The following is a 13,918-nucleotide window of genomic DNA, read 5'->3' on the forward strand; positions in this document are numbered from 1 at the left end:
GGCTCCTGCTGCAGCCTAAAAGGGACAGTCTGGCAGGCTTGCTGTCCCTGTGTTCGACCTGGTTGGCATCCCATGCTTCCCTACACGAACACTCCATGACACCCACAGGAGGCAGCGCTCAGAACCCGCGAGCACACAAGAGTGGGTCCTGGGCAACTCTGCAGGCTGGGCTCGCTAGCCAGGGCCACCAGCCAGCCGGGGGTGTGTGGTGTGCAGGTGAGGGCGGAGGGAGGGAGACGCGTGCACCGTCACGGGGTCAAGAAGGGGCCCCCTGCTCAAACCTAGGGAAACGGGGTCAGAAACAGGACAGGTGGCTTTTCTCTTTGGGGAGAAAACAAGCTAAAATCATTCGGAGCTGTCAGCTGATAGTGCCCGTTTTTTGTGGTGACCTCTCTCAGCACAACCTAAGGCAACAAAGAACGAAGACGAAGGCAGGCCTGTCCGGAACGGGCCGCGGCCCCGTGGGGGACGTGGTACTGGGCGTTCACAGACACAAGCATCTAGTGGACATGTCGCGTCTGGTTTCCCGACACAGAACGAAGACGCGTCCCCCTGGAGGTGGACGAGGGGGGTGGGCCGGAAGCAAGAGGACAGCGTGGCCCTGGACGGAAGGCGGGGGCTCGCTGCCGTCAGGCGAGGCTCCCAGGAACCACCGGCTCCGCTTTGGTTTATAGCTGTCACAGCAATGCCAGCGAACAGCTTCGAGAGACGTCCCATCTGCACAAGTCAGATGTCGTCCGTCGCTTTTCTCCAGGGCGGACACCCCCTGCTTCCTTCCAAGTAAAGTGCAGACGGTCGAAGGGTACTGGTCTTTCATCTGCCAGCTTCAGTCAGCGATGAAGAATAACAATAAAAAAGACGCCGCTCTGGCATACATATATATCTCTCTCTATATATCTCTCTATTCTTTTCTTTTTTTGTAATAAAGCCACAAATATAAAACTTTCAAACCGATGTCTCAGACTGTAGGCGAAGGACAAATTTGTGAGATTTGGGGTCTATGAACTCTTCGGAGAGGACGATGAATGGAATTTTTTTCACATTGACCACGAGGCTGAAGTCCAAGCATTTCAGGACAAAAACGATTCCATCCCGCAATCCGTTGGTCACAGCCTCATCACTAACCAGTCTCCACTGCGTCGAGAGCCAGCGCTCCTTGTCATACTGCAGGGTGGGGCCCGCGCTGAGGTAACGTTCTAGAAAGGCCTGAAAAAGGAGGAGAGAAGCCATGAGAGAAGAAACACCCTGCGCCAAGGGCAGCAATGTCAGGGGAGTACCCACCTAATGAAAATGTTTCCCAACAAACCAAGACAGAGCCCACCTAATCAGGCTGCATGCCCATCAGACCCTCCCAATGGAGTCCTTGCTGGGGAGGGAAACCTCCTTGGACTTCCTCACTGCCCTCTGCCAACTTCCAACCAGAGGCGGGGCGGGTGGGGTGGCTGGCACCTCCATCAGCCCGGCCAAGGCATGGCCCCACGGCACAGGCCACCGCTTGTACCTGTGCTAGGCCTGCCTGCCCCGCACCGAAAGCTCCTTGGGGCAAGGGCCGGGCACAGAGAGGCACTGGGGAACTGGAAGCTGAACAAGGAAAAGGATACACTTGCACACAAGCACAAAAAAGCACACTCCGCCACTCACGGGCTGTGTGACCTTGGACAAGTCATTTGCCTTCCCGGTAAGTGGGGACAGTATAACAGCTCCTCACAGGGCCACAGTGAGGATGACATGGCTGCCTCTAACCGTCTAATGGCACAAGGTAAGCCCAACCAGTGTGGCAGTGGTGGTTTCCTGTGGGGTCAAGTGGGCACAGGGCAGGTCCGATGGATGCTGGAGTCCTCGTTCCCATCCCTCTCACGAGTCCCCTGCCCCAGGGGAGGCCTTGGACCCCCACCCACCCACCGGCATCCACATGTCCGGACACATTGTTCCCCCTGGGCCTTCACTTCTCCTCAGACCACCCCCTGAAACACACCGCCTCCAAGTGCTTATAATCACCGGCCTGACACCCATGTGACATTTCCTTCCCTAAGGATCGCTGTTGACTTCCGTGTCTGTGTCCCACACTGGTCTCTAGCCCCCTGGTGGGCAGGAACTATTTTTTAAATCTGAATTTCCAATGTGCCTGGACATAAGAGGATCTCAATGGCATGTGTATTAAATCAATAAATACTCTGATTTAGCTGTAAGAAGAGAGAAGAAAGAGGGAGCCAGTGATTCAGACAGGATATACTGGGATCTGTCACTCTGGCCCTAGACACAGGTCAAGGGCAGTTTCTACGTGGTATCCCCTTCCATCCACACCTCACTGCTGCTGACAACTACATCATTTCTGATCCGTAAGCATATATTCTAAGGCAGGAAGCAGAGCCAGGCCTAAACACATATAAAAACAGCTCTTATGAATCATAAGAAAAAGAAACAACTCAGCAATGAGAGAACTGAAATTAGTAAGATAATTTATAGGATAATCAATATTAATAGAAAACTAACATAACAAAAAGATAGTCTACCACATTAATAATTCATGAAATATGAATTCAAATAACAGATTTTTTTTTTTTGCCTCTTATGTGGGCCATGAGTCAAAAGAAAAGATAACACCCAATACGCCAAGTGTGTGGGGGAAATAAAAAGAATCGTATCCCAGAGGCAAAAGTGTAAAACAGTAACATCCTTTGGAAGGACAATGTGGCAGGATTTATACCTTTGATCTAGCTGTTCCTCTACCAGAAATTTCTCCTTTGGAAGTACTTGCACAGATGCACAAAGATGTATGTGAAAAACATACTCGCTGCAACACTGTTTAGACCAGGGGCTGGCAAACTTTTCTCTAACATAAATATTTTCAGCTTCACAAGCCACAGTCTGTCACGACTGCTCAACTCAGCCTGTGTAGAGAAAGCAGCCATAGATGACATGGAAATAAAAGGGTGTGGTTGTGTTCCAATAAAGCTTGATTAACAAAAACAGCCAAGCCCTGGTTTAAACGACTGGAAGATGTGAACCCAAATGTGCGTCCCACGCATCGGTTTCGAATTGTGGTGTTCAGGGGGATGGGGTGCAGCTATTAAAGAGAACGAATTAGATCTGTGTGACAGAGATGGGGAAGCACCGACAGGGAAAAACAGTGCAGAGAGAGTGCGTGTGTGTGTGTGTGTGTGTGTGTGTGTGTGTGTGTGGTATGAACTCCCATTTGCGGTTTGCTTTTTTTTTCCACTTCAGCTTTAAACACACACCACACGCCTCTGAAAACATACACGCCAACTCCTTATCACCAAGAACGGTTTAGGGGAGGAGAGTGGAAACTTCCTTTCCACATTATATTTTCCTTTTCCTTTTTTGTTTTTTGTTTAAAGATTCATTTATTTATTTGAGAGGGAGAGAGAGAGTGCGTGCATGAGCATGGGGGAGAGGGGTGGAGGGAGAGAGAGAGAGAGAATCCCAAGCAGACTGTGCTGAGTGTGGAGCCTGACACGGGGCTCGATCCCATGACCCTGAGATCACGACCTGAGCCGAAAGCAAGGGTCAGACGCTTAACCGACTGAGCCACCCAGGCGTCCCCATTATATTTTTCTTTAAGGCCTGGATTTCTACACAAAGAGTATCAATTATTTTTAATTCAGAAAAGCCTACTTTTTTTAAACAAAAATGAAAGCAACCAGGAGACTAAAAGATCTTGAAGAAAGGAAAACAAGGCTTCTGTTCTACGTGGTACAGGCTATCACTTCGCACATACAGACATACTGTACTCATGGACAACACACTGCTCATACTTGTTTGCATTCTCTTTTTGTAACTTAATATTCTAATGAAGATTCTTCTATGTTTAATAGGTGATATACCATAATTTGTAAGCCACTGTTCTGTTTTTAAGTTACGTCCAGTTTGGAGTTACTCCAGATGACTCTGCAAATACCACCTTCGTTACATCTGTGCGTGTACCGGATTGTGGGGAGTACTTATTCTAGGAGCGGGATTAATGAGTGAAAGCATACGGAAACCCTTACGGATTCTCACTGAATATTTCTGTACTGCTTTCCTCAGGGGTGTTACTGGTGATGACACAACCCTATGCCGTCCACGTACAGGGCAACGCATGAACGTGAGTCCTTATCACAAAAGCCACTCCACATGCACTACAGGTCAAGCTCATTTACTCTCCACCGCGTGACTGACATGTCACGTTGCCATCCTGAATATAATGTTCACGCCACAACCCTATCAGGTAGATGCTCCTATTATCCCCATTTTATAAAAGAGGAAACAAATGTAGAGTGACTCCGACAACGTCACAACCCCATCAGTTGGCAGAGCCAGGCTTTGAACGCCCCTCTGTCTGATGACAGGTGATTTGCTAACCCTTACTCTAGTCTGCTGCCTCGGCCCCACCCCTCTCTTCGCTACCCGGCTGTTTCCCGCAACATCCCTAAATGCGTGCTCCTATTGGAATTCAAGAGACCATTCAAGTAAAAGTAACTCCACGACGTCCAAAATGCCCAACAGAGTGATGGCACCCTTTCCACCACCAAGAACAGCCATTTATTCAGCCCTTCCCATACGACAGGCACCGTTTTAAGCACGTCACATAGCTATCTCTTTTTGTTCCCACAACAACCCAATGAGGTAGGTATTACAACCGAGCCCCAATTTACAGGGTTAGGAAACTGAAGCAGAGAGCCCTTAAATGACCTGCCCAAGGTGAGCAGCTCGTTGCGGGCGGAGCCAGGTCGGAAGGCGTCTGCGTGGCCGCAGAGGGCCCCTAGCCGCTACCTCTACTGTCTCTCGCTGAAAAGTCTTTCCTCTGCTTGAATCTGCAGGCTGTCAAAAGGCCGTTTAAAAAAACAACTGCACCAAAATACTACAGAGTAAGTGGGGACCGGTAAGCCTCATGAGTCGGGGCTCGCGAGGGGCCTTTGATTCCACCGCTCCCGGGCACGCCGCGAACAGGACGTGCCAGCTCGTGCCAAGCCGCACCTTGGGGGTCATGCTGTTGGTGATGCAGAAGGCCAGGTGCTGTAGGATGCTTTCCATGCTGTGGTAGTGCTGCTGCCGAGTGGCCCGCAGGTACTTCTGCAGAGCCCGGGCCATGGAGGGGAAGATGGCCTGGGCCGCCTCCCGCGGGTCCATCACCTCGCCCGGGGCCTTCTGCTGCTCTTCGGCCTGCAGACGCTGGATGTGGATGAAGGCCTCCTCCACCGCAACCACCAGCCTGGGGGCGGGGGGCAACAAGACGGTCATCAGGATGGTGTGTGCTGCAAGGCTGGACAATGGAGTGGTCACCCAGGGCCCGGAAGGCCTCCCGGCCACCTCTGTGTCCCAGCCTGCCACCAGCTCACCCAAGGCTCACCTCCGTAGCAGTCACTCCAGATGGTGGAGAGGGGAGGAAGGGAGAAAGGAAGGCAGGGGGCGACAGGGGTGAGGGAAGGAGCCCTGGGACGAGGGAAGGAGCCCTGGGACTAGGAGATGGACTGCTGTCCTCAATTCCACCACTAAGGAGCTTGGGGGACTCACTTCAGTCCTTCCATCTCTACCATGAAGGGTTAGATGAAAAGAGCTCAAAGATTTCTCAAAATCTGGCCACAAAGGGCTCTGCATGCCCTGAGAGGGGGCTGGTGACAGGGAAGCGGCATTGCCAGGAAGCAGAGCTGTATCCCCCTAGATCCCGCCACCCACACCAGCAGCCCCTGGGAAAAAGGAAGGAAGAAGTCCAGCACTGTCCACTTCAGTTAACATGATCAGAACCTGAGAGCTAGCAAGGGCCTGGGGGGGGACTAGGGAGTCCCTCAAAGCGTGGGCTGTGGGCCAACAGCTTTAGCATCAGCTGGGAAGTTGGAAGACACGCAAATTCTGAGGCCCAGCTCCAGCCCCACTGAACAGTGAGTAAGTCACTTTGGCAGGTGGGGCCCAGAACCTCAGATCTGTGCTTTAATAAGCCCTTCTGGTCACGCTGGCGCATGCGAAACAATGGGTCAAGATACACTCCTAAAGCTTGAGTGGCTCACGTTTATACACTGAGATTTCATTCTAGCAGTAAAAAAAAAAAAGAAAGAAAGAAAGAAAAAAAGAAAAAAAGAAAACGTCTGCTATGACAGGGTGTTAGTGTCGGGGGCGGGCGGGGGCAACAGACCTTGCTCTCCGTTTCTTCACGCGCCGCTCGTGCTCTGCCTCTTCATAATACAACTCGTTGTGGCTTGAGTCTCTGCGCCGAGCAGCTGCAGCGATCATGGCCCGGGACTGACCAGTGGCATTGTTACTGGGGCCTTCGGGGAAGGACAGTGGAGGAAGAACAGTTTTAATGCCATGGGGCTGTAAAATAGAGCAGGAAACGAGTACCATGGTCTGTCAATACCGTCCACCCACCCGCTGAGAAGCACATCCACAGATCTCAAAAGAAATTTCCAGAAGGGTGAACACTACTCCTGCCTCACATTCACTATGCTCAGGAGAGGAAGGAAATCTCCCCCAAACCCAATCTGATCAGTGGAAATGGAAAAAAGAGCTCAGAAGGAGATGAAGAATGTCAGACAATGAAAATGTTGGCCAAAAATAACACACAAGAGAATGCTGAAGATGTTACTCACCATCTGTTACGTAAAGTTTCAGTTTGGCCATAAGAGTAGTTGAGCATCACATTTCAGCAATAAGACAATGAGAGAGAAGGAGAGGGATTGGGAGGAGGACAGAGAAAAAAAGAAAGTCAAGGGACATGGAGACGCAGATTACGTGCAGGATGACAAGCCATGCTGGAATGTCACGGTAGTCACAACGTTTAATAAAAAGAAACAAAAAACAGAACAAAACAAAAACAACCTGAGGACTTGCAATATGGCCCGTTTGTGAATACAGACTTAGAACTCCCCACCCTGCTCCCCTGACCACAGATCGCCTTCAATTTCAGAAGGACAAGGCAGATCACATGTTTTCTTCTCTATCAACTACTTGGTTAATGACTTGGTTTCGCTAGTGGGAATTTTCACTGTTTTCAGATCACAGGTGAAATTTACCAGACTCCGGACACTGAGCGCACATCTCATAAAGCCTCACCCCTCCCCGCCGCCCCCACCAAAATGGGAAGGACATGGCCCCTAAAAATTGACACCATCCATAAATCACTTGATTTGCTAACAATATGATCCTCTTCTATGGTCTACAAAGCTCTTGCCTTGACCCAAGGCACCAGGCAAGAAATGACACTGGGTCCTGTTTCTTGCACTTAACTATCTGATAGCCTGAAATGCAACGCTGACGTCCTCAGCCTGGCCTCTGGCCTCCTGCCACCCACTCAGCCCCAGTTCCTAGCCAGGATTGAGAAATCTCTTTAAGTAGCTCACCAGATGCCTGAACTACTGAGAGTTACTGACTTCACGGATCTGGGGAGCTGAGTCTTTGGGTAACTTATCCAAAATTTGAAAAGCAGCTTTCCATAGATGTTCCCAGCAGGAGGCAGGAAACAGACATCACTACTGTTTTCAACCAGAAAATCCCAAAATGAATGAACCTCCCACATGTGTAGACTGTAAATCAACATTCTTTTGAAAGTATGTTTGCTGAAAGAAAGAAAGAAAGAAAGAAAGAAAGAAAGAAAGAAAGAAAGGAAAAGAAAGAAAAGGAAGAAAGAAAGAAAGAAAAAAAGAAAGAAAAAAAGAAAGAAAAGGAAGAGAAAAGGAAGGAAAAGAAAAGTGAAGAGAAAAAAAGAAAAAAATTGTTCTGAACCGAGAATGTACGATAAAGACAGACACTGAGGGGAGGAAGAACCAAATGGACCATAAAGTCGAAGCTGAAGAGTTGCCCAAACTATGCCCCCCCCCCCCACCAGAGACACCATTTCAAGGCACGTACCATCTACATTGTAGACTTTCAGCCCGGCCATGTGCTTGGCTGCTCGGAATTTGGAGGCTGTTAGGAGATTGGGGTTATAGATGGTGAAATCTTTATAGTAATTTTCCAGAACCACCAATGCTGCTCGCTGGATACTGAGAAAAGAGGGCAAAATTAATGCAATGCTTTTTCTTTGAAGAAGCAGGTCCTAATTGACAAAAAAAACCCTCTTTTGGAGTCAGGTAGGACAGCAGAGCATCATGGGAAACCTCCCATTACGGCAGGCCCCTGGATTTTATCACACCATTTGTCTCGAGGATGGGAATTTAAAGGTGAGACTGAGTTCAGTCGTCAAGTGGCTTCTCGGCCTTCTCCCAGGTTGTGTCGTGAGCCACATCCACCTAGCCAATAGTTGAGGAAGGAATCAGTTATAACTCAGATTTGTTTAGGCTGCACAGAACTTTCCTATTCTTCCCAGTTTGCGAAAGAGGAAACCGAGGCTCCCCGTATGGTCGAGAGACTTAGCAATGGTGGCAGGGCTCATGGGTGAAAGAACAAAGTGTAGATTCAGGTTCTCAGGTCCCAGGGCAGGGTCTCCCCCTAGGCCTCATGGCCCCCGCTGTAGGGAAGGCTGGGATTTGGGTTCTCCATGGATCAGAACGACTAAAAGAAGCTGGCTGCAGACAACAGTGAATCTGACCCCTCCTCTGGGTTCTGTCCTCTCGGCCCCAGGCCAGCTGGAGCTCCCTCTTGCAGAGGAAGAAAGACCCCTTCCCGAGCCCTCAGCTGAGACTTTGATCTTTCTTGGTCTGTGAGGCCTTCTGTCCCTTGGACTACAGGGTTGTACAGAGGGGACTCTCTCTGCTCTAACGTCCTGCAACCTCTACTCTGTCACCTATCTGGCCCCTCGGACAGCAGCAAGGGAGCAAAGAAGAGGTAACACCAGCAGGTGGGAGGGTGGGTGAGGGCTGGGGGCCCATACTCCCGACCAGCGGCAAAAGAACTTCCTCTTGGCCATGGGTGCAAGCCCACTCACCAATTCAAAGAGAAACCTGTACTCATGCAGCATGGGTTTTCATGGACCATCTTGTCTGACTTCCACAATCATTCAAGGCAAGACAACTGAGGTTCGAAAATCTCTGACCGGCACACGGCATGCGTCTACCAAACAGGAGAGCTAGAACTCCAATCTGAAGTTACAAGCCTCCAACCTGTGCTCTTTCCCTGCGACGTGTGGCCTCTGTGGGACAGGGTACGTACCGACACCGACCCCACAAATTTCTTTTTATCTTGCCCTTTACATTTTCCTTCCTGGCCCCCGCTAAGTGGCTGTGCCGACAAGGATTCCTTACAACCTGGGCACCAGGACAGGGCTGCCTTCTGTGCCCGGATGACCACTGTAACTCTCCACGTGGCTCAGGGATGCTCTCTTCACACCAAGACAACGCAGCCTCTAACCTCTCAGCTGGACACTCTGTTGACCCACCGCTGGGCTCCCCTTGTTTAGCGAGAAGTAACAACGATCTAGAAGTCAATCCGCTAACCTCCTTGAGAGCAGAGTCATGGCAAAGCTTTCTCACTTACATCCTGACAGTGCCTCGATCTGCGCTCCGTTGCTGTTCGGGGTCGACCTCACTACATACACTCATGGGAGACAGGGAGGTGGGGATCTGGCGAGACTCACCCTGGTTAATGGAAGTAGAAGAGTCCTAAGAACAAACCCACATTTTGAAAGCCTTCGTCCTGGGAGTGCGAAGACATGACGCAAGGAGCTGTTCCTTAGCCAGGCCCACACAGAACCTAGGCAGCTAACTGGAATACACGTGGGCCGTGGGAGCGTCGAGAAGAGCTTTGGAATGCCCAGATTCAGAGGGTTCAAGAGCAGCCCCCCCACCCCAAGCAAGGGAAGTGGTCCCTGCGTGGAGGTTTCGTGGCATAGGTCTTTGTGCCGAAGTCCCGCCTGCTCCCGTGCAAGTCTCCCCAGTGGCTTCCAGCTCAGCACAGCCCAGTCTCCTCCTTGACCTCTGACTGCTATTTTCCAAAGTGGGGCAAGCATTTCTTCACCGCCACCCCCTTCCATTCAGAGACTCTCCAGGGCCTGAGGACACGTGCGCACACACAAAAACTTGCCCTCGTAAGCACCCATCCCACCTCCCTCCCCGTGCTTCTCTGGAGGCTCCGGGCCTGGTGAGACAAGACGCCCCTCCACACTGAAATGTCCCAGTTCATGCATAACAGACATGCTGGGGTGCAAATATTTCCTCCCACGCTCCCATATGGGCATGAAAACATCTCTAGGCTCCTGGATTCCAGCAGAGAATTATTACCCTGATCAAAATTTAAAAATTAAAAGGCAACTCAGGTTCTTCTCAGGCCCGTCTTCAAAGCAAACCCTTTTGTGGTTGCTGGGTTTGGCTCTTCTGTTTAGCCAGGCCACAAAAAGGAGCCCAAGGGATCCCACTAACTCAGCCAGGGCCTGCTAGGCAGGCAAGGGAGCCTGGTGGCCCTATTTCCCAACCTCTCCACCCCAAAACCACAGACAATGCACTGTGCTGTGTGGAGAAGGGGTGTCTGCCCCTGCCCAGCTCTGGCAGGCCTTCCCTTGCTGGGGTACACACCCTGTACCCTGCCCCCTTCAGCACAGGGCTGCAGGCAGATGCTCTCCACACTGGGGCAAATCTGCAGCCCCCCTCGAAGCCCGCTCACGCCGAAGGTAGCCCCAGGGAGTGCTCAGGGATGGGGCAGGGAAGATGGGGCAGGAGCTGCCAATGTGACGTGTGTGGGTCTCACAGCCTTCGAGAGCCTTCGCTCAGGGGAACTGAACAAGGGGGAAAAGTCGGGCAGTGTGGGCTTCTTCCAGCACCATCATCTCCACAGAGGCACCTGAATTTCCCAAAAGCAGCCACGGTCACCCAGCCAGCCCCCCTGGGCTGACAAGCTAACCCAGGAGCTAAGGGACTCTCCCGGAAAGCTCAGAAATGCCTCTAAGAGGGCTGTACGACCTCACCTACGGGAAACCGTCCGCGCAACACCCAACAGATCTAGCAACGTCATGAGAAGGTCCACGCGACAGAAAACAACGCATAACCGAAGTACCCAACTTAAAAAAAAAACATGGTTGTGAAATCTGGATTAAAATCCAATATGCCTTTTCTCATGTTTTTAAAGAGAATAAGCTATACATGACTTAAGCCTTGTTGATGATTCAGGATGAATGTTTCACGCATTAATTATGAGCTGTGCCACATAGGCAGTCCAGTGAGGATGTCAGCCCCCACGGGAGACAGAGGCCACCTGTCCCCATGTCCCATGCCGCAGGGCAGTCTGAGTGCTCGAGTGTTTCTTCACATCCTTTCCTCATACCCCCTGACTATGGCCATCAGAGTCCTTCCCAGGGGCCGTCGACCTACCTGCCTCTGGCCATCATTCTTCTGTTCTCATACACCCTCAGCTCGGGTATAAACAGGGAAAAGGGCTTCAAGGGACCCAAGTGAGGAACTCCGCTCCAGCTAAGTGATACCAGTTGTGACATGGGAGTCTGAGGTCTATTTCAATCCAACGCCTAAGGTCTTTTTCATTTCCGTTCTGGATCCTGATTCATGCTGTGGACTGAATGAGTTTGTCAGATACCTGACTGTAGGTTCAAAGTAACATGCCCCTAATACATCATTTGGCTCTCTAGTAAAAGAGCAATTCAGCACCCACTGAAGGGACATCCTGCCGGCCACCCGGCATCGGCCTCAGCCATGGCCTACAATGCCAGGATGCAAGGGCACCCTTCTCCTCGGCCAATGTCAACGTTTAGTATCTTCCTGCCTCCATTCTTTGCCATCTTCCAAAGCCAAAGCAGGTCTGATTTCTTTTAGGAAGCCTTTTCTAGCTCTCTGGCCCCCACTCATCTGCCCCTAAACGCACAGCGTCAATAGCCCCCCCACAGCAGTTGACAGGTCTTCAAGCATGCTACTCTCCCTCTTCCGCAAGGCCATGAAATTCCCCTGTGCGCAAGGGATACCTCCTACGACTTCCCCCAAGTACATAATACTCATTGGCTCAACTTGCTCGTGTAGGAAACCCTAGAACTCCAACAGGTGAAGGATCGGTCCTAAGCATGCCTTTCCTAAAACCATGGGGTTTCCAAGGCAAAAAGGGCCTCAGAGAGGGGGAAAAGCAAATCCTTCAATTAGTCCTCGTCTCCAGATCAGATCAACTCTGGGGAAGGAGGGAGGCAAGAAAAATCAAGCTGGTGAGAAACCTGCCATCTCTCTTATCACCGTCCTATTGCGAGAAATAGTAATCTGACTAAACAATCCTTACGTGGAAACCCCATATTATAGGCAGGTTGAGCCTGATGTAGAGATTACAGACGTGGCCCCACCAAAAACCCACGGCAAGACTCTCCCAGGACAGAGAAAGCTGGGCTCGATACCGCGTTCCAGCATGCCCTCCCATCTCCCCACCCGGGAAAACACCCCTTCACAGATCACACGCAGCTGTGGAAAACAGCATGGTGATACGCGGAGCTGTCACAGACCTTTGCACAGACACGACTCCCAGATACGCACATGAAAGGCAACACGGACGAGGCAATATTTAGGGTCAGAAGAAGCTGATGTTATTGCCCGTGTGAAAGCAAACCCCTCAGCTCTGCCCGGGCTGATCCCAACTTGAACTTGTGGAAAAGACAGGCCAGCCACGGATCAGCACACAGGTAAAGCAATTCAACAGCCACTTTTAAACGTCAAACTCACCGCCGACCACGCTGCCTGACTGGCCTACTCTCCTTTCAGGGCAAAAACGGTGGAACGAGAAGGGTTGTGGCCTTTTGTGTCTTACCAACCACAAAAACATTTCCAGTGTTGTTGACAACTGTCACACAGCCACCATGGCAACAGAGATGAGGGGCTCGCGCTACAGCAGAGAGAAGCAGCTCCAAACAGAGTTGACATCTGAGTTCATAAAAACCTGAAAGATGTGTTCTTGAAAGACGAATTCTGAAAACCAAAACCCAAACCGAACGAATGTCCTCATAGCCACGCTTCCTGCTGTCCCGTGCGTATCTGTTGTGGGAGAAAGTACGTACAGAGCAAATGGCCCCAGGCTTTGGCCCCAGGCAGCATGACTCTTGGCTCTATCATTTATTCTTTGACCTTGAAAAAATTAATTCAGTTCTCTAAACCTCTGATTCCTTGTCCGTAGGATGGGAAGAACAATACAGAAAGCCGCGCTACAAACGTAAGTGGGCTCCAAAACACCGAACTCCATAAAATGTATTACTGAAAGGTCAACGAAATGACTGAGGCCGGTGTGGGTCGCTGGTCAGAAATTCCAGGGACGGATGGTGAGATCCAGAGATGCCAGGTGCTGGCTGGAGCCTGGTATCACCTGTGGCAGTGAACTCCGGAGCTGAAATATCAATGGGGCAAATCCAAATTCTATGACTTTCCGAGACTTCAGAGTCAGCTGGCATCGAGTTTGGGGGAAAATACCGGAGACTGGGGAGCCCACCCTCTACTTTCTTGCTCCTAAGGAGGAGTTGCTTGCCTGGTTCAGGTGTGCCTTAAAGATTAAACGAGACACTATATTCCCCCAAGTACCTGACCCAAAGCAAATGGTGCATAATATGGCAGTACCGTGAGCTTCCAGGTCCGTGTATGCTGGGGAGGCCCTTCTGTCCCCAGGTGCCCCTGCTCTGTCCTCCCCACCAAGTGCCCACCATGAGGGCACTGCCACAGGAAATGAGCCAGGACAGATCCCCTCCACACTGCTTTCTTAGTGACTTAGACCCTACGGTGATGCCACTCTCTGCTTTTAGGTGGCATTTCCTGCCAACTCTCACCCCCTTAAAAATCAGGCCTGGTAAAAAAGGTCCAGCCTCAGAGTCAGAAGGCCTAGATCCCAGATCTGCTCCTGCGGAGCCCTGTCGAAGTCATTGCCCTCTCTGGGCCTGTTTCTTGGTCCACGATGGACAGAGAGCACCTACTGTTGCGTGCAGACGTCGGGAAGAGCAAACGAAATAATGCCGGGGAACGCGTTTATAAACTACGAGGCATCAGATAACTACAAACGGTCCTATTACTAAGGAGCACGAGCACTTGGC

General features: G+C 50.9%; 1 protein-coding gene across 1 annotated transcript in view; it reads right to left on the reverse strand.

Moving 5' to 3' along the window:
• Positions 1–6: 6 nt before the first annotated feature.
• The window catches only part of VANGL1 (VANGL planar cell polarity protein 1), a 47,220-nt gene continuing 33,308 nt past the window's right edge, over positions 7–13,918 (reverse strand). The window contains exons 5-8 of the mRNA XM_040626870.1: positions 7,843–7,976; positions 6,131–6,263; positions 4,978–5,212; positions 7–1,206 (exon numbers count right to left, since the gene is read on the reverse strand). Of these exons, the coding sequence (XP_040482804.1) occupies positions 946–1,206; positions 4,978–5,212; positions 6,131–6,263; positions 7,843–7,976 (763 nt within the window). The 3' untranslated portion in view covers positions 7–945. The remainder of the gene's footprint in view (positions 1,207–4,977; positions 5,213–6,130; positions 6,264–7,842; positions 7,977–13,918) is intronic.

This window comes from Ursus maritimus, unplaced genomic scaffold, assembly GCF_017311325.1.
Source record: "Ursus maritimus isolate PB19 unplaced genomic scaffold, ASM1731132v1 scaffold_12, whole genome shotgun sequence".
NCBI lineage: Eukaryota > Metazoa > Chordata > Mammalia > Carnivora > Ursidae > Ursus > Ursus maritimus.